The 25,359-nt window shown below is 52.2% G+C and overlaps 1 protein-coding gene across 1 annotated transcript in view; it reads right to left on the reverse strand.

Moving 5' to 3' along the window:
* GRIK3 (glutamate receptor, ionotropic, kainate 3) overlaps positions 1–25,359 on the reverse strand; it is a 124,486-nt gene that overhangs the window by 16,104 nt on the left and 83,023 nt on the right. Inside the window, exons 10-14 of the mRNA XM_009879870.1 lie at positions 23,440–23,583; positions 19,518–19,625; positions 15,633–15,746; positions 11,009–11,212; positions 1,831–2,054 (exon numbers count right to left, since the gene is read on the reverse strand). Coding sequence (XP_009878172.1) covers positions 1,831–2,054; positions 11,009–11,212; positions 15,633–15,746; positions 19,518–19,625; positions 23,440–23,583 — 794 coding nt within the window. The remainder of the gene's footprint in view (positions 1–1,830; positions 2,055–11,008; positions 11,213–15,632; positions 15,747–19,517; positions 19,626–23,439; positions 23,584–25,359) is intronic.

Below are 25,359 nucleotides of genomic sequence, written 5' to 3' on the forward strand. Positions count from 1 at the left end.
ACCGCTCGGTTGTTGTTATGAGTTGCCGGTGGTACCGCAGCGCTGCGAGAGCCCGGGGCTGTGCTCCCGGCGGGCGCCGTGCAAACAGCCTGCAAAGCCGTCCGTGCTCAGACAGCTTCTGTGGGACCTCAGGAGAGCGCCCGGAAACCCACTGCACGGCCATCTGATAGAGATGCGGAGCAAAGCCCGGGAAGGGGAACGATTGCAGTGAAAATCTTGAACATGGAGGGCCTTCTGTGTCCTCTGAGGGGGAAGGGCGACCTCTCCGGCTCTGCACCTCTGCAGGGGCAGGATCGGGCGATGTAGCTCTTCCCCATCCCAGATGGTTTGGAGCACTACTGCTGTCTGCTAAGCCGAGTTTACTTTGACAACTGCTGTTATGTGTAATTAGGATATTACATAGTAAACTCAGGAAATCATCTCTAAATGCCTCCACGGACCTGAGGGATGTTGAAAATTGCAGATTTGTTGTAACATGAGGGTTAATGGATTCTGGTTGCTGGTTTCGTATTTAATCTTTACTTTGACTATCTGATTGATGTCAGTGCATTAGATAGGAGCTGGTTTCTGAGGGACGCTCTGAGGAAAGCTGTGCGAGGCAGCCCTCGGGGGCAGGGGTCTGCGCAGAGCCCCAGTCCAAGGTGGGGGGGGTAGAGGGGAGGTTTCTGAAGGCACCACTGGCATAACTTGAACTGGAAGAAACGAGAAACGAGTGTCGAACTGCAGATCATGCTTAGGAAACTTCCCTGGACGCAGTATTTACACAAAATATTTAAACATGCAGCAAGGGCTGTGCGAGGCTGGGGAGGGCGGCTGCCCCGCAGGAGGGAGGCAAATGCTTTGTTCTGGTTTGGAAAGGTGGAATCACGTATTGAGAGCAGCCCTGGACTGTGCCTCTCATCAAAGACGCTGTGAAATTAATAACACATGCAAATATATGCAAATTATGCTGCTTTTAAATATAGAGGTTTTAAACATGCTAATTAGATGCATATTAATTTTGTAAACAGACACATTGTCTGATCCGTAGCAACGGATTTTCCATTCTTTTGATATAGGGAAGTGTTTGTGAGAGCTTTGCTGGTGGAGGGTTCAGAGACAGGAGCTGAAAATGGTGCGGGACTCGGCAGCTTTGTGTCCAGGACACAGCGGAGAGACTGCGCTACCCCTGGAGAAGGTGGGTGGGAAGCGACCTAACAGGAGTACGACTGGTGGGGAACGATACAGAGCAGAAATATCGGATGTCCCATTACCCTTCGTTATACCAGGGAGGTGCCAATGAAATGAAAAGGCAATGAAGCTTCTAAAATCACAAAAGAAAGCACATTTTAAAATTCTTTTGTACTGGAAGTCTACTAAATCTGTGGAACTGCCTGCCCTGATACAGCAAAAGAGGCTCACAGGTTTGTGTTAATAAAGCAAACAAAGACAAGCACATTTGGTGTGGCAAAGCAGTACAAAGGATATAACACAGGCTGGAGGTAGCGAAGAAGGAAACAAATTTCCCCTGTGGATGGCTCATCTTTAATTTTCAGCACAGGGTTTGCATCACCTCTACAACCACCCTGAGATGCAGGTGTGAAAGAGGACAGGGCACGGGAGTCTGACAGCCGTGAGCGGCCCCACGCCAAGAGACCCGCCTGCCTTCGGGTAATGGACCAAAAGTCGTTTCATTAACGACACGGGTTTAATGCTGCACCTCCCCTGGGGGGTTGGATCCCTGCGACACACCGGGCAGCAAAACAGATCTGAGCGTGGGGAGGGCGTCTTGGCATGGCAGCAGATGTGGCATGATGGCAGTCGGGTGGGGTGGCACTGGCGTCCCCTTACCTGGCGATGACAAAGAGCACGCAGCTGACGCCCAGGTAGGCAAGGAGGATGTACATCCAGATGTCAGGAGACAGGGGGTTGAGGAAGGAGAACACGCTGGGGTTGGTCCCGTTGGGCTTGCGGTACAAGATGCTGACCCCCAGGGTCATAAAGGGCTTGGAGAAGTCTATCGCTTTCTCCCGAACGTGGGTGATGGTGAGAGGAGCAACGGCCAGATCAGCTTTCTGTGAGCAACACGGAGGGAGAAAGAAGGCGTTAGAAACAGAGGTGTTTCCACCCCCTTAGAAACACCCACAGCAGTCACACTGCAGTATTGCACCCCCAAAGCACAGCCCTGGGGCTCCTCACTCCCTGGGGATGGGGCACGGCTGCCCTGAGCCTCCGCCAGCGCCGGGCTGGACCTGCTGTCCGTGTCCCCGGGTCGGTGGGGCGCTCTGCGCCCGGCCCTGCCTGCGCTCCACATCCCCTTCCCTTCCGCCCCTCCACCTCGCCGTGCAGCGAAGGCAAAGCCGCCGTCAGAGCCGCACTGCGCCGCACGCGAGGGGGTCTGCGCAGCTTTCTGTGAGCTCTGCTCCACCGCTGCCGGGTGAGGGACCGGGGACGGGTCTGGGGACATCAGACACAGCAACCACCTCAGGCAGACCGGCGGAACGTGGAGCTGACATAGAATCAGAGAATTGCTGAGGTTGGAAGGCACCTTTGAGAACATCAAGTCCAACCATTAACCCACCCTGACAAAACCACTTCTAAACCATGTCCCCATAACACAGCCCAGTTATTACAAAGACTTTTCGTCACCTGAACGAAACCGTGACACGGATGGAGGGTCTGTAAACACGCTGGGTGAGACTCTGGAGGTGGTAGTGTGAATATATTTACCATTTTTAAGAGAGTTGTTCCTGATCTAAATCAGTGGGCTGGAGAGCGAAACAGGCTGTTGTTCCCTCGTTATACTCTAGGACTTTCATTGTATAGATTTTCGGTTGGTGTCAGCTAGCGAAACACAGCACAGGCAACAGAGAGGTCTTACAATCTCTGTGGCTTTTGCCTACGTGCAATGAGCCCGTTTTGATCGGCTCTTCTACAATGGTCAGAACAATTATGTCTTAAATTGGTATAAAACATCTGCCGCCCTCGCTGTACTCGCTTCTTGCCGCAGAACCCTCTACATCAGAGAGTCTGCTGTGTGCGAATCCCGCCGTTGGCAGAGATGATTTGTTGTTGTTGGCCTTCCTCCCGATGCTGCTGCGAGAGGAGGCCGTCGCAGAGGGAGCCCACTCGGGAATGAAGTTGCAGGAAGCAATATCGTAGCAGCGTGAGGTAAAAGGTTCAATTTCTTTCCCCTCAGTCGACTTCACGGTCATACTGCGCAGGCTGGTTCTGAGGAAGCTGCGGCGTAGGGCAGGAGCGCTGCAGGACTCTCCAAGGGTGCGCGGCCGGTGGGAGTGAGCGAAACCATCACGGGGTTCCCGTCAGGTCCGTGCCGTGCGTACGGCTGCAAACCCCACCGGGGAATCGCTTCTGCTAATTAATGGTGGACTTCACAGCTCGTCATGCTGGAACTGTCTGAGCTGCACGAGGAATTTCAGATGAGCATATTCTTCATCCCGACTTCTTGTATGAATTGTGTTTCTTTCTATTCTTTCTGTTATTTAATCATTTCTGGGCTGATTCATTGGGCAACCACATACAACCTCTCTCTGTTGCTCAGGAGACGAGTTCATTTCCCCTCGCTAAACATTCATTCGGGTTCCCCAAACCCCCTTCATTAACACCTGCAAGGCCACCCCAGTGCCACCTGCCTCGCCCGGGGCGTGCAGTCCCCCCTTCGGTGTCACTGCCTTCAGGGGAAATGCAGACACATAAACTGCGTTTCTGAAGTTGAGCAGTACCCCCCGTGCCAGGCGCAGAGCATACCTGGGCAAGATTTATTTAACATCTGGGTCTGAAAATTAAAATTCTAAATTAACCATGAGCGGTAATTACCCAGAGATATAGTGGATTTGTCATTACTTGCAAACTTCAAATCAGTACCAGCTGTCCTGCTAGAACATGCTGTACTCCAACAGGAGCTACGGGTTCACTGTAGAAGTTGGTGAGGATCTCTGGCCGGTGGTGTGGAGGAAGGTCAGACCAATGATTTCATTTGACCTTGCAAATTCTGTGACAAAAGTCAGTGGAATATTTTTAAATACAGGGATCTGGGCTTTTTATCCGTTACATGTGTATACGTGTGTGTACGAGAGGGTCTCCGCTCCAAAGCACAAAGCTTTAGAGGTCCTGAACAGAACAGTTTCAGGAATTCTCTAACAAGGGTATTTTTTTTCTAACATGGTTCTTTACCCGAGCCCTGGTTGGTTCCCTTTCCGTGTCACTTCCAAATGGAAAGATATTTTAGAACCAGCTTGGTACAGAAAGTGTACCTTTCCATCGCTGGCATTTGCCAAAACTTAGAGAAAACAGAAACAAAGTGTTCCGAGTGAGCGCTGTGGTGCCAGTTGTGGTGACACTGACGGACACCGAAGGACAGTGGTTTTTGGAAGGGACGGGCAGCGCCGGCTGTGCTGCCGGAGGCGAAGTTCTGCGTCTCGGGAGCAGAGCCGCGTCCCGGCGGAGGGTCCCCGCCAGGTTTGGAGCTCGGCTGCTCTCCCCACGGTACAGCACACGCGAGGATTTTGGCTTTCCAGTCTCCAAAGTCACAAGGCAAAAATGGCAAAAGAAATGCAGCGTTTCAGCTGCTCCGTCACTTCTGCGTGGGTGTCCTGACTCAACAGGGAAAACTGAAGGAGATATTGAAGGAATTGGCTATGGATTTTTCTGAAGGAGGAAACAAATGAGCAGTTCTGTGGTCAGTGCTCGCCAGCAACTGCCTGTCTGAAGGATCCTAAGCCAAATTTGTCAAAATGATAGAGCGAGCTAAGTAACAGCGAGGAGTTTATGCTTTCCCACAAAAAATGAAGAGAGAGGAATCTGCATGGATGCCCAAGGATCAAAACGCCTTTAGTGCAGAAATAAAATTTTACTGTGTCATTTCAGCAGCTCCCGTGATTTGATCACAGCCCCGTGTCCTTGGCAGTAAATGTCACACACGGGCAGGATGGAGCGGGCATGAGGGAGCGCAGTCTGCTGCGGTGTCCCGAGCTATTACAGCCAGGACGGGGCTGCACTTCGATATCCTTTTTATCAATGCAGATTTTTCTGAAGGTGGCCTCTAATTAAGGGTTTGCTGACTGAGAGGATCTAAATCAAAACCCACCAAGGGTGAAGCTTTCATTTGTCATGCTCTGACATTACAAACCGGGAAGTCAATTATCAGGCCCTGACTGGTTCCTTCCCTCAGCCCCAGCTTTTATGCTGTTGCACAGTAAGATGGGTTTTATTAAAAATGAGGAATTATAGCAAGTGCTGGTAGCTTAAAGGCCCTTATCCAGCAAAACCACTTAAGCACGCGCTTCTCTTTTACTGGAGCTTGCACGCCTTCCAAGTCTTATGTATGTTCCTAAGTGTTCTGCTGAATTGAGGCCAGAAAGATGAGTGTTGCCAATGCGGCTACACACCAAATGCAGACACTTCTCTAACACACCTTCAAGGGATTGAATCTCCTTATTCACCCAGCGTTACAGCATTTTCACTTGGGTGGAACTGATGTGGGTTCACCAGGCGTTCAGTGGATGGAGGATTATATTTGCTGCAGAGATATTTGACTTTTATCAGAAAATGCTAAGTCTTATCTTCAAGTTCTCAGTTATCACGGGAACGTGGCCCGCGGGTCAGAACAGCTCTCGCACAGCCACGGTCACTGTGGAAATCCTGCAGCGTCCGACCTCCACCGGAGGAAAGCTGTGCGTGACGGCCAGTCACAGCAGAGCCCACGAACAGCATAAGCACCAAGATAAATATTTATTCACGAAAATAAGCTGCCTCTGTGCTTATTTTGCCAATCTGAGTTAGGTATTTACATAAACTAATTATGTGTGCGTTGCCTGAGAGACAGGTAAATAGTGCATATTTTACTTATTTAATTGTTATTCAGGTGTCTGTCTGGCAGCAGCGACACTTTCCTCCCTCAGTCTCTCTCGCCACCGCCCCTCCAGCGCTGGGGCTGCAGCGCTTTTCTGCTCTCCTGCTCCCACCCTCCCATCGCTTCGGGTCCATCGCTGCCCGTTCCCCGCGGTGCTCGCAGGGCCGCCACGCTGTGCCCCGGCACCCTCTCCCAGCACGGCCCGCAGCGTGCTGGCCTCGCTGCTGCATCCTTCTGCATCTTCCCCTGCGGCAGAGCCAGCACCCGGCCGTCCCTGGGCACTGCATCCCAGAGGCGGCCCCGGCTTGGAGACAGAGGGGCGGCTGCTTTAGCACGTGTCGGAGCGCTCTGCCGAGAGCCATGTGCCCTCAGCCCTCCCCTCGTGCTGGCCGGGGACACACATTCAGCGGGAGAAGTGATGCTCGGGGGAGAGCGAGGTCATGCCCGGCAGCATCCCAGCCGTGCCTCCGCGTGCCACCGCGTGCTCCGTGCGCAGGGGTTCAGCCTTAATTGTCTGACTCCAGCTCTTAATGGATGCTCCTACAATTTCAGTCCTAATTTAGAGGTAATTTTTGTCAATGAATTTATTTTATATCAGTGGTGAATTAAGAACAGATGTTGGCAGGGAAAACCTAGCTGTTAGCCGAAGAGGAGAAATGAGGGCCATGAAGTCCTGTTGGGCTCCTTGTAATCTTTTCTTCAGGGAAGTTCCTCAGAGACAGAACTACTATTAATTGTGCCTAAGAGATGTCAAAGGCTGTAGGATCCCAGTGAGAACGGCTGTATTTTTAGAGACAAGCACCATCCTATGAGTTACTGGCAGGCGAGCAAAGCAGGGGAGGGAAAGGCAGGACCAGAGAGACCTGCAGAAGCAAGCAGAGACCTCAGGGCTCCCAGTGTAGACGTCAGTATGCTCCATCCCCTGATCGCTGAATATGATAAATATGAATCCACCCAATTAAGGAGAGCGCAAAAGGAGAAAGTGCAGCCAGCTGTTTTGGCTTATTTCCATCTCTTCCCTGATGCTGAGTTCCTGCAGTGTCTAAACGAGATGGGGGATGCTTCATCCCACAAAATTGTTTTTTTCCTATTCCTGGCCCAGTGGCTTCCAAATGAAGCCCCAGTTCACAACACTTGACATAAACATCCACCGGTGCAGGAACATTAATGGGAATGTGGCAATGTGGTGCTGTATGTATTCCTGCCAGAATTTACTGTCAATAAATGCCCATTTATTGTGAAAGTGTTAAATCAACTGTCATAAATCGTCCCTAAGGATAGACATTACATCTTCTCTATAGTTACCATTGGCAGGGATTTCCATTAGAAACCCTATTATTTTTCATACCTTTTTTATTCCCACATGAAGTTTGAGATTGAATGGAAATTTGATATGCACTGTCTTAGCAGAAGACAAGTTTTATTTGTGAACAAGTTTGTGCAAAATGTCCAGAACAACTCATTCTGCTGGTTTTATGTGATTCTGCCCACAAACAATAGGGAAGATTTGCAGGCATTATTTTGCCAGACAACTAGAATTTATAAATCAGAATGGATGGGCCACAATGCACAGTGTAGTTTTGCTTGTATCAATAATGATTTCTATGAATAAACATCAATAACGGTTCGCTGCTGATGAAAGGAGGAGATTTGACAGTTGCCAGGTTCCCCGTTTGTTAGGGATGCAGGGCACAGGAGCTTCTCGGTGTCAGCCGGGTGCCCCGACCCTCCCCAAATGGCAGCGCAGAGAGCGAGTTCAGCTTCCGCAGCCCATCTGACGGAGGCTCCTCCGCGGCAGTGCCCGGGGAGAGTGACAATAAACAGCAAACCGCGGTGAGCAGAGAGTCTAGTTCTCCAGGGAAAGGACTGAACTCCCTCAAAAGAAGGATTTTTTTTTGTGGTGAGGGAGGAGCAGCAGATGAAAGGCAGCGGGGCAGGGTTTTTGCATCTAACTGCATGAGGCTGTCTTCTCCAGATCTGCTGCTGGGGACCTGGAAGACAGGGTCACGCTGTCAGCTGCTCTCACTGCTGTTGCTTTTCCTGTTTATGCTTAAGGCCAGACTAGAAACACAGCAATTTTACAAAGGATCACAGCCGAAGGCATCCCTGCCTATGGCCAGGCATGTCTGGATCAGAGAGGACAGGGGAAGGAGGATGATGCGAGACTCCAAAACGTGCCATGAGAGCTCACTGTGTAAACAGCACATCCTCCGTCACATGCGCTGTGATTTACACCTTTGCGTGGCAGCACCGTCACCCCTGAAACACTATAATTACATACCTACCCGGGCTACCCTGCCTGCCGCCTACGCCCGGCTCCGCTCTGGCCGCATTTCCCAGCCCCCGTGATGGCCGTCCCGCGTCACGCACTGCCCCCTGCTTTGCCCATCTCCTTTTCACTGAATTTCAGCCTCGGATCAGGCTGTTCCTGGTACACAGCATCTGCCGTTCCCTCAGCTCTCAGCCCTTCCGAGTGATGACAATCACCCTTTTAGCCTCTTACTGCACCTCAGGAGCACGCTGACGTGCACAGGACATTCAGCCAGGCTGGACACGAGCTCAGCGCCCCGGGGCTGGCGCATCACCGCCGTCCTGGGGGGTCAGTCGCAGATGCACCCGAGTTAAGTGGGTCATCAACAATGCAGAGACTTTCTGGTGCGGGTGTTTGGACCTCACAAATCCTACCAGCATTATGCTCCCACCTGAACAATCCCAATTCTTTTATGAGGAGGAGACACTGGATATGGAGGAAGGCCAGCCCCAATACCAGACTCGGTGTGGGCAGCCCTGTTCTCATCACTACAACTTTGTTTGAATGCTGTCTCCAACACTTTTCCTGCTAGGTGGGAAATAAGTTTGAACTTTCCCATTGCAAAGTGCCAATCAGTTGTTCCTTTCCCCACACAATCTGAAGATGCTTTGCTGCTGAGGAAGGGCCCCATCTGGTTGCAGTTTCACTTTTTAATGCTTTACATAAACAGTGCTATAAAAAGCAATGACATGCAGATAAAGAAAATAATGGCTTCATATGGGGTTTGGGCAGTGGCTATGAATCACCCCGAGGCGTGCGCCCAACCACGCCTGTTCGAAAGCGGAGTTCAAACTTAACACTACAGTAAAACTTGCAAGAAGAGTGGATTTGATCCTTTCCTGTTGCAGTTATGTTAATCTGCCTTTTCAATAGTTAGCCAAGAAATACTTTAATGCAGGTTGACCATGAATTCTGTGTTACTTAATGAGGTTGTTCCCCAGACCTTCTTCTGACCACAGCTTTGGGAATGGCTGAAAGCCTCCCAAGAGCCCTATAACTTCGTGCAGGACATTGGAAGGGTCGTGCTTTAGACTAAATGATGGTCCGGCTTCTGTTCCTGGTATCTTATTTGCCGCTTTGGAGTGATTTACTTCTTTAGAGCCCTACACTACAGATACTCTGCCCTGAGAGCCACAGACTCCGCTCGCAGCAGTGGGTGCGGGACCGCAGGAGGCCGTGTCCCGGAGCACGCTGCCGAGGACCGCAGCCTGCGCTCTGCCTCTCTTCCTGTCTATGTCACACACACCACTCGGAGCAGCAAAGCACCAGCCGCTTCCGCTGGGATGCTGAGGGTCACTTGTCTAACGTAGCGAGGCTGTTGCATAAGAGACTACAGAATCGGTGTTTTGAGCTGTGTGGAGTTTTCTGGAAGCAGACCCGCAAAGGCGGGCTTGCACAGCCTGTGGCGTATTCCCCTGAGAGACACGGCGTCCTGCTCCCCCAAGGGCTGTCCTTGCGTGCCCTTGCCGCACTGCCCGCTTCTCCAGGGTGAGCCATCGAAGGACTACAGCGCTCTTCGCAAACTGATTAAGCATCACTTTGTCCCTATAAGGGACATAATCATTATCATCTGCATTTTACAGATGGAGGAAACATTGCACAGAAGCAACTTGTCCAATGTCATTTAGGGCAGACGAGCCAAATCCGGAAACGCAACCCAGATCCCCGAGCCCCAGCTCCGCAGTCTCACCGCCAGACAATGCGCCGTTATCTGTTCACAGCAAAGCTCATTTACTGAAGTGACTCACCCAGCAAATACATTCTTCTCACATGAACTGTAAGAGCATCACAGCTGCTACGTACGTGGGATTATTTTTGTCTCTTTTCTGCTTAGGCAATGTTTTCAAAATGTAGCTGGGAACCTGAGAGGTGGTCCAAGGGCTGCACCACTTGAGCAGGATATTCAGGAGCAGAGAGCTGTGTTACAGCTCCAGGACGGCTTATACTGCTGCCTGTGCTGCAGAGATCATCAGTTAATTTTGTCCTGATCTTTTCTTCCAGAGACCTTTTCTGGGAATCAGAGATTCATGAAAACACCAGCTTTCCTCACCTCCCTAACTGGGCTTCTGGGATCACAGGATGGGCTGGAGGCAAAATATCTAATTAGGAAACTGAGCAACCGCTGGCTCGAGTCGAGGTTTGAGACTAGGCGACTTTTTGGCGGCTGTGAGAGTAAAGCTGCCACGACCGTTTCACTGCTGTTTAATGGGCTTCTAGAAGTGGCCGTGGAAGGAAAACCACAGCTGCTGTGTTGGAGGGAGAGCTCTGTGTCCCAGGAGATTTTAGAAAATAAGCTTCATTTATAAAAAATAAAATAAAATATGTGAAACTGTCCCCTGTACACCTGCTCTTGCAGTCTGGATACATCATCTGGATTCAGCTGGGCTGTGTCTGGCACACGTCTGGGGTCCCTGAGCCACCTCGGTGCTGTGCCCCGGCCCGTGTTAGTCAGGGGCAGAGCAGCAGTGTCCACGGGGGACTAGGGCAGGCACACACCGCTCCTGCCCGTGCGGCCGTGCTGCCACCACGGCAGAGCCCACGTGCAGCCGGCCCTCGGAGAAGCCCCTTCCCTCCCCTGCGCGCGCCCAGCCTGCATCCCACCACGGACTGCAGCCAAAGCCACGGAGCCCATTTCTGTACTGTGAAAATGTCCATTTTCAGAAGCTCCAAACGAGTATTTGGAAGAGTCAGACAAAGAGATACTCCTCTGACAAACCGCGCAACACGGGCAGAGCGCAGGCGGGGGTAGGAGCTCTCTGCTCCTGCAGTGGAGACCCATCCCAGCCCAGGCAGAAAGCCCCGGGGACAGCCCTCGGCTGCCCATGCCACACGTGGGCCTCACTCACGTGGTCGATGAGCTCCTTGATCATGCCGTTCCACTGCCCCTTCTCATCCTGCGCCCCGTACTTGCCATCCTCCACCAGCCGGATCTCGTAGGTGAAGCCCAGGATGATGGCCAGCTCCTTCAGGAGGTCGATGCAGTAACCCTCAAAGCGGTCGTTCCCGAACAGGGCCGTGTCGGACTTACGGAACATGACAAAGGGCTCTTCCTGCACACGGGAAGGCAAAAGGTCCCCGTTATGGGTGAGTGGTGGTCCCAGCTCCCGCCGGAGGCAGGGCCGCCTCTGCGGGTCAACCTGAGCCACGTGGCACAGGCTCTTCAGGCAGGGCTGGCACCGTGACATGTTGGGAATAAATTAACTTTGCACAGCACATCAGCTAATTAGCAACCTTGTTTACCCCACAAAATTTAATTTTGTCTCTTCTGAGCAGCCAACTGTTTTCCATTTGGTAGGATTTCAGGGAGGAAAATAACCATTTCATGCTCTGAAAATGAAGAGTGTTGAGAAACAATGAAAGGGGAGAGGGCAAATCCCACCCCAGGTGCTGCACAGCGGAGACGCAGCCGACCTGCTCCACAGGACCCGTCCTTCTCCGCGGCGAGCAGGAGGCTGGGGGGTTAAATACGGAGGGATGGAGCCGTGCACGGCTGGTGGCCAGCCCAAAACGTTCCCCGGTTTAGCCTGCTATTCTCTCGGCCAGCGCTAGCTGATGGGGTACGGGGCCCTACTGCTGCCCAGAGAGCTCCTGCCGTCTGCTCCCGTCCCGCCTGCCCTGGGAAGGCTGGGGGTGTCTAATCACAGCAGTGCCAAGCACCAGCGCAAATCCCAAATAACTAATAAAGTGCTTTGCAGCCGCCTTTGCCCTGTGGCTCCCTGACTCTGCAGCGGGGCTGGCGGGTGAAGTTAGCACACAGCAAACGGCGCGGCCCTTGGGGGACTATGAGGCTCGGGCAGTCACCGGGGACGAGGGACACTGGGGAGCCCCAGGGAGAAAGCGTGTAGAGGACAGATGGCAATGGCACAAGGTGGTGGGCGGCAGGCAAAAGCTGAAGGCAAAGGGGAGGACGGGACGGCAACCGCAGTTGATTCGTGGCTTGAATTGAAGGTATCTGCACGGCTACCGGCCCTGCCCGCGGGGTGGCCGGCAGGGGAGGGCTCATGCTTTGCTCTGGTGAGCGAGCCGTGTCTGCTGGCGTCCCCCCCGTGCTGAAAAAAGGCGGCTCGCGTCTCCCAGTGCGACCGGTCAGCCCCCACCTCCGCCACGGGAGACCTCTGCCACCCCCGGGGTGGGCAGGAGGTACCTCTGCCTCGAAGCAAGGGAGGGAGAGGAGGAGAGAGCACGTGAAGCTCTATGCGCAGAATTCTACAGCAAAACTGATAACATCACGCCTATAGAGTCACGCGCAGCGCAGTTTAATCCCGCTCTCCCTGTGGCCTCCTCCTCCACTTTCTTCTCTGGAATTAGTGCTTTGTTTGTGAATCAGCTGAATCTATGGATCCTGATATAAATACACCGGCTCCAGAGCAGCCGTAAAGCACTATTAATTTTGGGCAGCGCTGTAGGGATTACATACATATTTAACAGCCGAAGCACTGAACATTGGGACGCCACTCGCTTCAGTAATGTATCTCCAGGTCTCAAACATTTCCTAGGGGGTAATTCTGAACTCTGTGAACCACTTATTCACGGACTATTTCACAATTTATTACTGAAAATGGCCAGACATCCAATTCACAAGCTCTCTCGGTTTGCTAATCGATTTCTCAGTGAAGGTGCCCTCAATTTCATAACTTCACAGTTCCCATATTGCTTGGGGAGAGTGGCGCTGGCTGCTGGGGTAATATTTCTCTTCCAACGAGTCACTGCAATATGAGCAAAAAGGGAAAAAATAACCTTTTATGCTTTTCCTTTTAAAGGTTCCTCCTATGGCTTTTCTACAATCATTTACACCAGTGCAAAAGCACAAAGCGGTGTTGCAAATGCAAATAAAATTCAGGGTTGTATTTTTTTTATTAGAATCCAGTATATGAAAATGCAATTATTGCAGAAGTCGGGTCTAAGCACATTTCGCCCTCCTGCAGGCAGGGGAATTTTGGGACAGCTGTGGTTTCGAGGTAGACACCCCGTGGCACGCGTGCAGGCCCAAGGAATGGCACAATTAATAGGAACTGATACCGCCCTTGTAGATTATGTCATTTGTACGTGCTCACGGAGTTTGAGATGAAAATGCTGCCCCAAAAAAGCATGTCAAAGGCAGATGGCTGACAGGTCTCCTCCTGGCTCCATCATCTTGCATTATGCCACGGCCTTTGAGGTACAGTGATTATCGCACCCCAGACCCAGACGTTTCCACAGCTCTGGCCGTGCCGCTGACCCCTGACAAGACGCATCTTTTCTGGTTTCCCTCAGTCCTGTCCATACAGCTCTCACTGATATGCCACTCCTGAGCTCCTCTGCTGCCCCTCGGCCTCGCCGCGCGGTCGGCTGCTCCTCCAGCTCCCAGCGCAGACAGCTCTGCTGCCGACCCTCCGCCTTCCCCCGCCGCCACCAGCCCTCCTCCCAGCCCGGGAGTTCTCCCCGATGTGCCGCACAGTTCTCATTAAAGGCAGTGGGGTGGTGGTGGTGGGGAAGAGGAGTCACTGTGTAACTTCTGCTGAGTTTCATCCAGCCACAGTACGGAATGAACAGTCCCCTTAGAGCTGATCCTGAGCCTCCACCTGGGAGTGACTTGATGTGATGTGTTATTCATGTTGCCCTAAAAATTTGCATCTCTCACCTACAGGCACGGGCAGCCCTCTCGGTTACCTTGCGCAAGTGAACTAAACCGGCATGGCAGCGCTCTCCGGTTGGCCTGTTAGAGAAACACTGCTTAAATTTCTGCTTCCTGAACCCACCAAGAATGCTTCAATGCAAAAGAAACAAGCAAACAATCAAACCGTGCGTGTATCGTGCCCGAGTGCCCACACACTGCTGCAAGGGGCTCAACGGGAGCACTCTTACAATCTGATGCACGTTGAATTGTTAAAGTGCCTTTTGCTCCGTCATTTCTCTACTGTTGTGCAGTAACTCCTGATGTGACGATTCATTTCGATAACCGTAGCTGGGGGGAACCGTTGCTGCCACCGACTCCGCTAGTGCGCACGGCACAGGAACGCTGCCCCGCGCAGACTGCCCTGTGAGCGCGACCCATCGCTGTCCCACGGGACTGGCGCGGTAGAAAACTTTTGGACTGGGAAGGGAAGGAACTTCTCCAGTCTCCCTTGCGTGCTGGGACACGAAAGTGGTGTGTTACTGAGCGCAGTCAAAGAGCTGAGCCTGTACCTGACTCAGAGAGAGGGACTTTAAGTGTTTCATTGGAACAAATATTGATGATGAATGGGAAGTTTGTTAGAAGGGGTGGCTAATTTGCAAGGAAAGCTGCAGCAGCATCTGTATTTGGCTCGTATTCTGCCTGCTTCCATCCTGCTAACCTCCTGTGGAGTGACACAAGACCTTTGGTTCCAGCCCTTCTTCTGCCCTGGACCGTGGGTTTCCTACCTCTGTTCTCCTCTGAGCATTTTCTTGGTCCCGTTCCTTCTATAATACAAAACCCCACTCCGTCAGGTCACGTCCTTTTGGGAAGGAAAGGACCTCACGAGGGATCACACTGCTCCGGACTGGGGAGTGCATCCCCAGCTGGCTCCTTACCATATATACCTTTATGGTCCCTGAAAATATGGAACATAAAGGGGCCAAAAACATTTCCATTGGCAAAACCCTAATTCAGACCCAATTGTGGTTAGGCTGTCCAACGGCTGATGTTTTATGTTGCTTCCTGGTGACATGCCATGAGCCTGCGCCGTGTAATACAGCCATATAGAAACCAATGCCACTAGTCATAATTCATTAGATAGCAAATAAAAATTCATTCTGATCTGATGCCTGCCGTCAAATCCAATAGCAAATGTGAGAACAAAATGCAGCGTGACAGTTGGAAGCGGAGGAGACCTGTTAAGCAACCGTGGTTTGCTGGATAACGGCATTACTCTGAGCTAGTTTATCAAATATGTACTTAAGAGCGGGGAAGAAACTCGATTGTCACAGCTAAGCCAGGGTGTCTGGTTGTTCTTAGCGTTTTCTCCTGTAACAAGAACGCTCCCATCTGAGGCAGCAGTGCCATCTGACAGCGGCGCACAGCCGCTGGTGATAAACGGACAACCTGGAGCTTTCCTGGGGCTCAGCACCCGCAAACCTCCCGCGCCCACCGCATGCAGGGAGCGAGGGGGGACCGGGGACCGGGCCGGGCAGCTGAAGCGGAGGAGCTCAGCAGGGACATGCAGCAGCCTCCTGGGCACGGGGAGCGCGCGTGGTTCCAGCTGGCCCGTGCCAGCCTCCCTCTCTGCCACGAGGTGCCTGGCAGCCTGCTCGGGAGCGGTGGCATCGGAGGATGCCGCAGGTCAGCTCGGTGCGGGTGCATGGGCACCGCGGTGCCCCGCTGAGCCCAGCCCGCACGCAGGGGCTCTCTGTGCCCTGCTCGGCTTTCCAGAGGACCAGCGAGTCTGTACTGGGATGCTGATAATTCCCAGAGATACCAGACATGCCTGAGATTTGTGGGTGGAGGAAAAAGAGAGGCTTGCAGTCTCCTACCAGGACAGTGGTGACAATCAGAGATCTGTTGCTCAGCGAGTCTGTGACATTAGGCCCTCGTCCTTTGGAAATTTCTGTGATGTTCAAACCATCAGAAGGGCTCCACGCTCCAACCTGAAAGAAAGCAGGCAAGCGAACGCATGAGCACCTGGCTTACATCCCTGGCTGGCTCTCAGCATCCCACTTGTCTGGAAAATGGAGCTCGCTGCTTTCATCTACAGTAAACAGCCGCTGAAATTATTATCTTGTATCACCGAAATAGAAAATTTACATTAACCCTTCGGTTGCGGGTCACTCCAGCTGCACACGTATAATAAACAACCCTTCTGCTGCCCTCTGACGCAGGTCCATGAAAGGAGATGACGATGACTGGAATTTAGGGGCCGAATGAATAATTTGCAAAGGTATGGCACAGAGCAAACAATCAAACCATGCTGAAGAGTCAACACTGGGCAAAGAGAAAGCAGGACAAAAGAAAGCAAATACAAATATGAGGCCATTTCCTTTCTTTTTAATTTTCCCACCAATTTGCTTTGGTGGGGAAAGTTAAAAATGACTTGACGACCTCTGCCGAGCCCCGGCAGGGACCATTCCTGTCCTCTGCGCTGTGGCAGACGGGACGCACATTGCGAACAGGTCCCCCTGGAAGGGCCCCGGTCACCCCGTCGGGGCAGTCCAGCGCAGTGGGAGGTCTCGGTCCTGGCAGCAAACCCGGGGGAGGGAACGGCGGCAGACCTGCGCGGGCACGGGCACGGGCAACGCACCCACGTCCCTCCTCCGTTTGAGGTGCTCTGTTTTCCTCAAGCTGTCAACTTCGATGAATTATTGGACTTTGAAGAAGTCCATTGACCCAGAAATAGCAAAGTATGTCTCTAAGAGAAGTCATCTGGGCAACTCTAAGCCTGTTAACCTGATCTCCGCGGTGCAGGGGAGGCTTTAGAACAAACTTTGAAGGCAGGACTGGCTAAAGGACTGTGACGGTGAGATAAAACGCCAGGAAAGCTGGAGAAATATGGAACTGCTGCCAAGAGACGGAGCAGGGTGGCCACACAGCAGCCTGACAGTGAGACAAAAAGAAAACCCCACATGGAAATGGGAACAGAACGATCCATCTGTAGGGTCAAACTGTGAGACAGGGCTCAGAGAGAAACCAAAGGCAGATAGCTCAGACCCACTGGGGAGCCAGGAACTTCTCCGATTTTATTTATTGCTATTTTTAACATTCTTCAACCTCTTCAGCAGTCCAAGGGGAGGGCTTGGTTTTACTGCATCCCCAAAAAGAGACTTTGTAATGAGCAATGCTGCCTGGCAAAAAAAAAAATAATCATAAATTCTGGAAGAGTTTCCATGAACTTTGTGAAAGGCTCTAAATATTTCAGGTAAAACCTAAGCAATCCCCCGTATCTCCCTTCGATCACGCAACAGCTGCAATGTCAAAAGATTATTATTGTGCTTAGGAAAAGAGAAGCAAGTCTTGGAGGCCCCCGCTAGCAGCGCTGCAGACTCAGTTAACTATGCCTTGCTAAGTTTTCTGTAAGAAAATTAAATACATGGCACTTAAGACTGAATTAATCAGTTTAAAATATTAAAAAAGGACAGAAAAAAAAAAGTGCATTAAGAGAACTGTGCAAGTCAGATAGTCAAACTACATGTAATTAGGTTTAGTTAATACTCCTGTAATCCCTGGAACATCCAGGAGGTATAAGGATCAGGAGTTCAATCCTAAAGCTCAACAAACATAAGCTATTATACATAATGCACAATCCGTATGGGATTTGTTTGTAGTTTGGCGTTTTGTTATTTCAGATTAACTATTGACAGAAACCTAGCTTCAACACAGATTTGACATCGATACTTTAAAACCCCTCTAGAGTTGACAAGAAGCTTTCAAAAAAATAATAATGGGAACTGTGAAATCTCTGAATTGTTGGAGACAAAAGTTGAACGGCTGTACGGAGTATGCATCAAGGGTTGGCGGCTTCCTATGGGCTTTATGTGACACACAATAGCAATAAATACAGCCGGTGCCAGCTATTCTCCAGTGCACCTGAGGAGTATTAGTTTGACAGATAGATATTGCAGTTGCACTTAAACATTTAGATTCTCATGGTATCCAAATACTCGCACATTTTTTTATTATTCTACCAACACAGCTCTCCAGCAGGCCGCCGGTGCCGCAGTACTCCAAAGAGACGCGTTGATTTTTTTGGTTTAGACTCTGTAAACAAAATATTTTGTAAAAAAAAGTCGTCAGGCTACAAAGATCATCTCCTGCTCAGCGTCTTCCCCCGCTCCCCTCCCGCCTCCTTCCTGCCCAGGCCCCGCTGACCGCAGCCGAGACTGAAGGTCACTGGGTTTATTTGAAATGTTTTCTTTATTCTGTATTTGACACCAAAAAATACCCACTAGGAGAGTGCTGTGGTGACCTTGAGATTTTTTACATGCGGCAAAGAACTACTGCTGTGGTGTGAAAGCGTGGCACCAATTTATGTCAAAGCGAAGGAAAAACAAACTGTAAGGAGGGGGCTGGGGAAGCCGGGCTCTTTGGTCCCGGGAGCTTCACCGCGCAGGAGACGTCCCCTCCACACCGGGGTTGGTCACACTGCCGCCTCCAGCCCCGGGGCTGCCTACCGGCACCGTGGGATTAATTCCCCAGCCTTAACTGGAAAAGTCATCTGTGCATGTTGGGCCGCTTGCTGCACGGCTAATTGAAAACTCCCTCCCCCTGCTCCCGGCTGGCGTTTCCCGCAGCAGCGGAACCTGTCGCCGTGCCCACGGGGTACGGGACGCAGCACTCGTCCCCGGCTGCCAGCGGGCACCCGGTGCGCGTCGAGGAGCAGATTCTGCTGCAGAAAGAGATTTGCTGCCCGGCCGCCAGCCTTCTCCTGTAACTCTGCAAGACACCTTTAGCAGAACGGGGACTCGGCATCACTCGCAAAAGGGGTCAGTGGCTTCGCCTGACGTTATTTGGAGCCTGATTAGAGCACAGCCCCCGGCACTGCTCCCTGTTGGTGTCAGCTCTCCGCTGCGCACTGCTTTCTCCACTTCAGGCCACTGCTGCTCTCTTTTGTCTTAAACGAACTGATCTCACCTTGAAACCCGTGTTCTAGGAGCTTTAATGCTTTGCATATTGCTTTTTTTTTAAAAAAAAAAAAGTAATTGAAGAAAAGGAAATGAAATCCCCATGAACACCTGAGAATCAGATTTCCACATCAGCATTGTATTTCTGTGCCCAGAAGAGATTTGCACTAATGAGGAGGAGCTGAGGCTGCAGCCTTTGTGCCACGTCGCCTCTGGGTGGCCGGGCAAACACGAGACCCCTCCAGCCAGGCGAAACCACACTTGGCTTTTTGTCTTATTGTCTCTTAGGTAACACAGAGAAGAACCAAATAAAAATACCCACTGCATCCTCCTCCAAAGCCTGGGCTGTAATAAGCCCGTGCCATTCCCCAGCATTAGGCAACGTTCACTGTGGGAAACCACACTGAGATGATGCTTTCAAGAGCTTTTGCCTCCTCGGGGAAAAATCAGCGTTCTGTAAGTGAGCCCAGCAAGATGGGGGGTGGGACAGGCTTTACTCCTTCCACCTTTGGTGCGGGCAAGGGGAGGTTAATGGCTGCTCAGAAAGATTCTTCTGCTTCCACTATCCCAGGAAAGTGCTACAGGCATTTCTACAGCTAAGGACTGTAATCCCACGCACGTCACTTCGGGGCTAGTGAGTCATGGTCGAGGCATGGAAAAGGATCTGAGAAATCCCACGAAGTAAATATTCTTTTATATAAAACCCAGAAAGCATGGAAACAATACGGCCACCAACCATTTTCTGCGGTGCCTGAGTAGCAGAGTTAGACTAAGCCATACGCAGATAAGACAAACCCTGCCTACCTTTTCGAGACCATCTTCTTTGAGGCTGATGATATCCAAGTCAAAATCTGTCCGTAAACCGCTAGTTTTATTAAAGACGATTCGTCCCGTTAGTCCTTCCCATTGAGCCTGTGGAAGGGAGAAGAAGTAGCAGGGCTGTTACTTGGTACCATAAAGAATCTTTTGCCCTCCACTGTATGTTCTTTTAATTAGTCCCTATACTGGTTCTTTCTCCCCAAAGAGCATGATTAATTAATAATCACCTCCGTCACTGTTCAGACTGCAGACAGAGCTGTAGATTTTCTTAACTCTCTTGCAGTCCTTGCTACAATTTTTGTTCGCACCTTTTGTGTTCACCAGCTGTTGCAGGACATGATGACTCAGTAGAAAACCGCTTGCATTTATCATGGCATCCTTGTGTGCCGCGTTTATCCTTGTAGGACTGATAAACACCGGGCTGCAGGGAGCCTGGGTTTGGGACAACTCCAGTCGAGCTCATAAATAATCCTTTTTTGCATGAACCTGCTGATGCTTCCATGGTGTGTGGAAGCTGAAATGTCCTGAACACTTCCCTCCTTCCTCTCAGATGGAAAGTGGAGCCAGAAAGGCCAAGGGCTAGTCCGTGCTAGGAGGCTCTGTCCTTCTGGAACAGGCGTGGGAACCTGGTGGGTGCATACTGCACTGGTACCCTTCGTTCAGTTTTTGGGAGTATAAGCACAGGGCAGGTGCCCAAAGGGGCCGGGGAACCCCCGTGCCTGGCAATTTCCAATTCCTGACTGGACGAGGTCCCACACAACCTGGTCTGACTCGGGACCTCGTCCCGCTCTGAGCAGGAGCTTGGGGTAAAGGCGTCCAGATTCATTTTGAAACAAAATTATGCTATGATGCTCTTTCTTTTCCACTGTACACTTTGCAGCACCACCAGAGTTAATCATCTCTCTGATTCAGGAGGCGAGGGAGCCCCAAATATCAGCTGCTGGCTGTGTTAGCAGAGCAGGTGCTATGGGACAGCCTGGTTGGTGTACGATGCTCTGCCCGGGGACGGTGCTCAGACGTGCTATCAGCATCTCTCCCAAGGAGGATGCTCCCGTAGGAGCACCGGGCTGCTGGCAGGGTTTGCGGTCGCATCTCAGCAGCGGCAAGCTGGGCCTGGGCTCCGTCCCCGGCGCAGGGTGACCGCACGCGCTCCTCACTCATCAACGCGCTTCCTTCACAGGCCGGGGGGGGCTTGGCGTGCCCAGTGTGGTGAAGGTGGTACTCTCAGGGGGGAATGACCAGCATGTTTCCCAGTAAATACGCTCCTCTAGCTCGTCCTTATTAATTCCCGAGGAACAGCCTCCTCCCGGCCTCGCCACCCGTGAGTTTTGGGGAAGGCTGTGCTGTTTGCTGAGTTTGGCGCGCAGGTGGTTTGCCTGTGGGACGCGCAGCCCGCGGAGGCCCCGGGAGCTGGGAAAAACACGGATTGTTTAACGTACCCGACGGCAGCAAACACAGCTGTGTGCTGAGCGCTGCACCTCCTGCGGGGCGGGAGCGGTGGCTGCAGAGGAGCGTGTCCCCTCGTCTCCTGCCCCCGTGCCTAGCCCTGTCCCCACGCTTTCTGGGGAGCCCTGATGGCACATGGGGTGAGGGTGGCTCCCCGGGGCTGGCAGAGCCATCATCCCGGCCCCTTTCACAGAATCCCAGCATCCCAGACTGGTGAGGGTCGGAAGGGCCCTCTGGAGCTCCCCCAGTCCACCCCCTGCCAGAGCAGGGGCACCTCCAGCAGTGGCACAGGACGGCGTCCAGGCGGGTTTGGGATGGCTCCAGAGGGGGAGACTCCCCCACCTCTCTGGGCAAAGATAACCCCTTCTGCTTTATACCACTTGATCAGCACTGGTGGCACGCAGTGCCTGTCTGAGAAGGGAGATCTCTTTCCAAAGGTCCTGTTAGGGACTTTCACAGCAGGTACGAATTGGAGAACAGGGTACAAATACCCTCTTCTGGAGGTGGGATGAGGTACTTGTGGATCAGCTTTTTCATCTTTGCCTCCATCATCTCCCTGCAGCGTTGTTGTGTGCTGCACAGCATGGCAAAAATTGAGGTAAATACACAGAAATAGTCCGTCCTTCAAAGAAGCAGTGATGGGTTTGGTGTACACCTGTAGTTTATAGCTCATGGTTTGGTTCTAGGCTGCAGGAAGATCTTCCAGGAGCAGACAAAGATGTGAAGAATGAAGCCCAAGTGGGTTGGCTTGGAACAAGCAGTCTTGTAGCAGGATCCCATGTCACTCTGAGCCGGGAGGTTGGACTGACCCTGGTGAGCCAAAAGCAAGGCAGTGGTGTCCATGCAGCAGCATCAGCTCTGAGCGCAGGGGCTGCCGTGGGCTGTTTGCGCACAAAGGGGGAGCGGTGCCGCTGGCCGCGGGGAGCCCAGGGCGAGGGAGCGGGCGTCTGCGGCGAGGCATCCCTCTGAGCGCCGCTTTGTCTTTACGGGAGTGTAGAGAGAGCAATTACTGTGTGTTCTGATTGCAGTGGGGAGGAAGCTTATCCCTGCAACGAGCTGACACCGTGCCAGAAAGGGAAACAACAGGCGGGCACTGGAGTGTGAGGCTCAGGGTAATTTGCAAAAGGAGCCAACCAAACAAATTATTTACACTCTCTTTTGGCAGCCAGCTGGAGCGGCTTTCTGCAGAAGTGAACAAAACATGAAAAAGGAGAGAGAGAGAGAGGCAGGGAGGAGAGATAGCATCTTCAGTGCCTATTAAGAAAAAAGTTCATTCTCTGTGTGCAATGGGAATGATTCTTCCTTTCTCCTCCCTTCGGGCTCACGCCCCGTGCAGCTCGGGCAGCCCCCGCGGTACGTGCGCTCTCGCTGCACTGACGTGCCCGTGTTCGGGGTGCGCTGGGGGCTGTAGGCGATACTGCCGCACAAATCATAGGAACTATTAACAACGTACTTCTACTCTTTTCTGTTTAAAAACTTCAGGGGGTTTTATACCCAGCCTTTCACATGGGGCCTGGTCACGTATCCCACACTGCAGCCGCTTTCGCAACTTCCCATGTGAAATGCCAGAGGCACGGAAGTTTTAAAAGGCCTTAGGGCAAAGAAGGGGGGTTTATCTCAAAGCCATATCTGGCATGGTCTGCAGTATCTCCCCGCAGCTCTGCCTTCATTTTTTTCTTCTCTGAGGGCTTGTTTTTGCAGACAGAGCAGAACCCGGGGTGTGAGTGCGGGGGTGTGCGCGGGGGCTGTCTGGGGAGGACGGGCTGCCCCGCACAGCGCCTTCCCTCCGCTGCCGTCTCTGGGAGAGCTCACTGCTCATCATCACCCGTGCTTTGCGTCTGCTTGCGTGCTTAAGCCAGATGCAAACAAACAATTACGTGGACCTAACACAGAGAAATCATAATGACCGAAAACAGAGCGGGAACGAAGCTGCCTCCTCGCTCCCCCGGCTCCCTACTTGCCAACGCCACCGCGCTGCCAAAGCCGTTCGTCGGCACACAGGCAGTGGCGCACAGCGCTGCCAGCGCTGCCACTGGGATTTAGCGGCACTGAATGCCCTTTGTGGACCCCAAGCAAATGTTCCCGTAAAAGGCAAATGGCTATTGCTCTGCTAAGAAACGGCCTCAGAGAGCGAGCGGTCCAGCTGCCGTTGACGCAAGAAGAGGCCAGGGCAAGTCTCAGTGACAGCACGGGAGATTTCAGCTCGTTTCGGATGTTTTGCCGTGGCAGCACGGATGTTATTTTGAAGGCAAAGACACGACTCTTCCTTTCTGGGTGCACTCGGCAGCCTGGCGCTGTGCATGCAGTTGTACCTGCCCCGGCGGGGGGATGTTTTACAACCCCGTACCTGCCAAACCTCTGCCATGTGCCGCCATAGCTGTGTGCTGAGGAGCCGCGGTGCTCCTGCTGGGGAAGTTCTGTGTGAGTGGGAAGCAATTATAGCTGCAAACCATGCTTTTACCTCTTTTATAAAGTTCATGAAGCGGCCACCGAACCTCCAGGCTTTGTGCCGATGGCACTGCAGGGAGTTCACAGTCATCTGAGGGGCGCGCTGGTAGCAGACGGAGACCACGTGCACCGCGTCGTACAACAGGGCAGCGTCTGTCTAAAGTAAAGGGGAACAGCATTTGTGTTGATAGCGGTTCCAGAGCAGGGAGGCGTTGGCACAGCAAAGCAGCGCGGCATCCGCAAAGTGTCGCAGGAGAAGCTGCAAGAACCCCTCTGGGTTACCCCTGCCCGACACCCGGCAGACCAGAGGGTTTCTCTGTCCCGGTCCACTGCCGACCATCCGCCTCCCGGGAGGCCAACCCTGCAAACTGCGCCGAGGGCAGGGCTGGGCTCTCGAGGGATCACCGGGACCTCAAGAGATGGCCGTAAATGCGTACGCTTTAACACAAGGCTTGTATAAACCTCCAGGCTGACCTCTCATGCAAAACACGTCCTCAAAACACGTAGCTCTGCACGTGACAAAGCCTCACAAGCGCGTTTTTCTGTTACGTGGCTCTTTAGACTGGAAGATCATAGTTCTGTCTTAAAATCAGAGATTGTGGAAGTGTCATTTGTCTGTGTGCATCTGTTCTGGTTATTTCTAGCGCATTTACTACTGTATTGTCAAACAAGGACGCTAGCTGTTTCTAAACGTGGAAGATAGTAACAAAATTTTCGTATTTAGTCTGTTTTGTCTGAGTGTGAAAAAAAACCTATATGAGAACATACAATCCACGCTATTTTATACATGGGGAAATGGGAAACAGCGAAGTTAAATGGCTTGTCCCTGGGCACGGAATTTTCCAAAATGACCCAAACTGTCCCTGAAACCAGGACCTCACAGATTTGTAACGTCTTCCCGCATTTCAGTGATTTGAACTAGGGAGAACTTTTTTTTTTTTTTCTTCCATATAATGTGGTGGGTTTAGATTCAATTTGAGATGCCCCATCTCATCTCCAAACACTGATCAAGAGAATTGGATTTATTTTTCACTCCAATATGGCAAGTCCTCCCAGTGCAAATACATTATCTGCTGGCTTCACAAAGCTACAAAACAGATGTGAGTGTAGCAGCAGTGTAATAAAACACAATAATACAGCAGATAACTGGACAAATACGTAACAGGACGTGGCCATGGAGAAAATCCTCCGACGTTGCCAGCCATGCCTATGACCTTCTCTTCCCGCAGCACCCGAGCACGACGAGCGGGCACCCGACCTGCGTCCCGTGGGCTCGTTTCCACAGCAGCAGGGATGGGCTGTGTAAGTTCGGGACTGGGGGAGAGGGGGTACAGGAATACGTCCAAGCAATTTCATGGTGAATTACATACTGTAACGCCCAGCTGAGATCAGGGCCCGGCTGGGCAGACACCAGGCAAACACAAATAAAAGGTGGGATCCCCTCTGGAGAAGCAAACAGGGAAGAGGAGAGGAGCCGGCGGCGGGGGGAACATCGCGCCACTGCAGGCAATGCCATCGCGGGCAATGCTGCGGAAAAGCAGAAGGCTGAAGGAGGATGGTGGAGCTCTGCTCTAGGGGGAAAAAAAAAAGGAGGGATTCAAGGAGTCATTTCAAGGTGAAAGTCTGGGAGGCTTTGCTGCTTGTGGGGGGGTTCTGGCAGATCTAAAGGGAGAGGAAAGGAGGGAGCCAGTCAGCAATTACGGGGGTCGGAGACAGCCTCGCCGGGCAGACAGATGGGCGAGCAGGTGCCGTACCTTCCGAGCAGTAACTCAGCGGAGCAGAGCTGCCATCAGACCCTAAAAGGAGTCATCAAAGCTGCAGCAAAGCCCATCTCTGGGCACAGCTTTGGCTCTTTTTCCCTGCATCAATCTCAGCGAATTGCCTGGCCCAGTCCCGCCGTGTGCGGTGCCCGCAGCCCCGGGAGCGGGGCGCC

The sequence above is a fragment of the Charadrius vociferus genome, unplaced genomic scaffold (assembly GCF_000708025.1).
Source record: "Charadrius vociferus isolate BGI_N301 unplaced genomic scaffold, ASM70802v2 scaffold562, whole genome shotgun sequence".
NCBI classification, from domain to species: Eukaryota; Metazoa; Chordata; class Aves; order Charadriiformes; family Charadriidae; genus Charadrius; species Charadrius vociferus.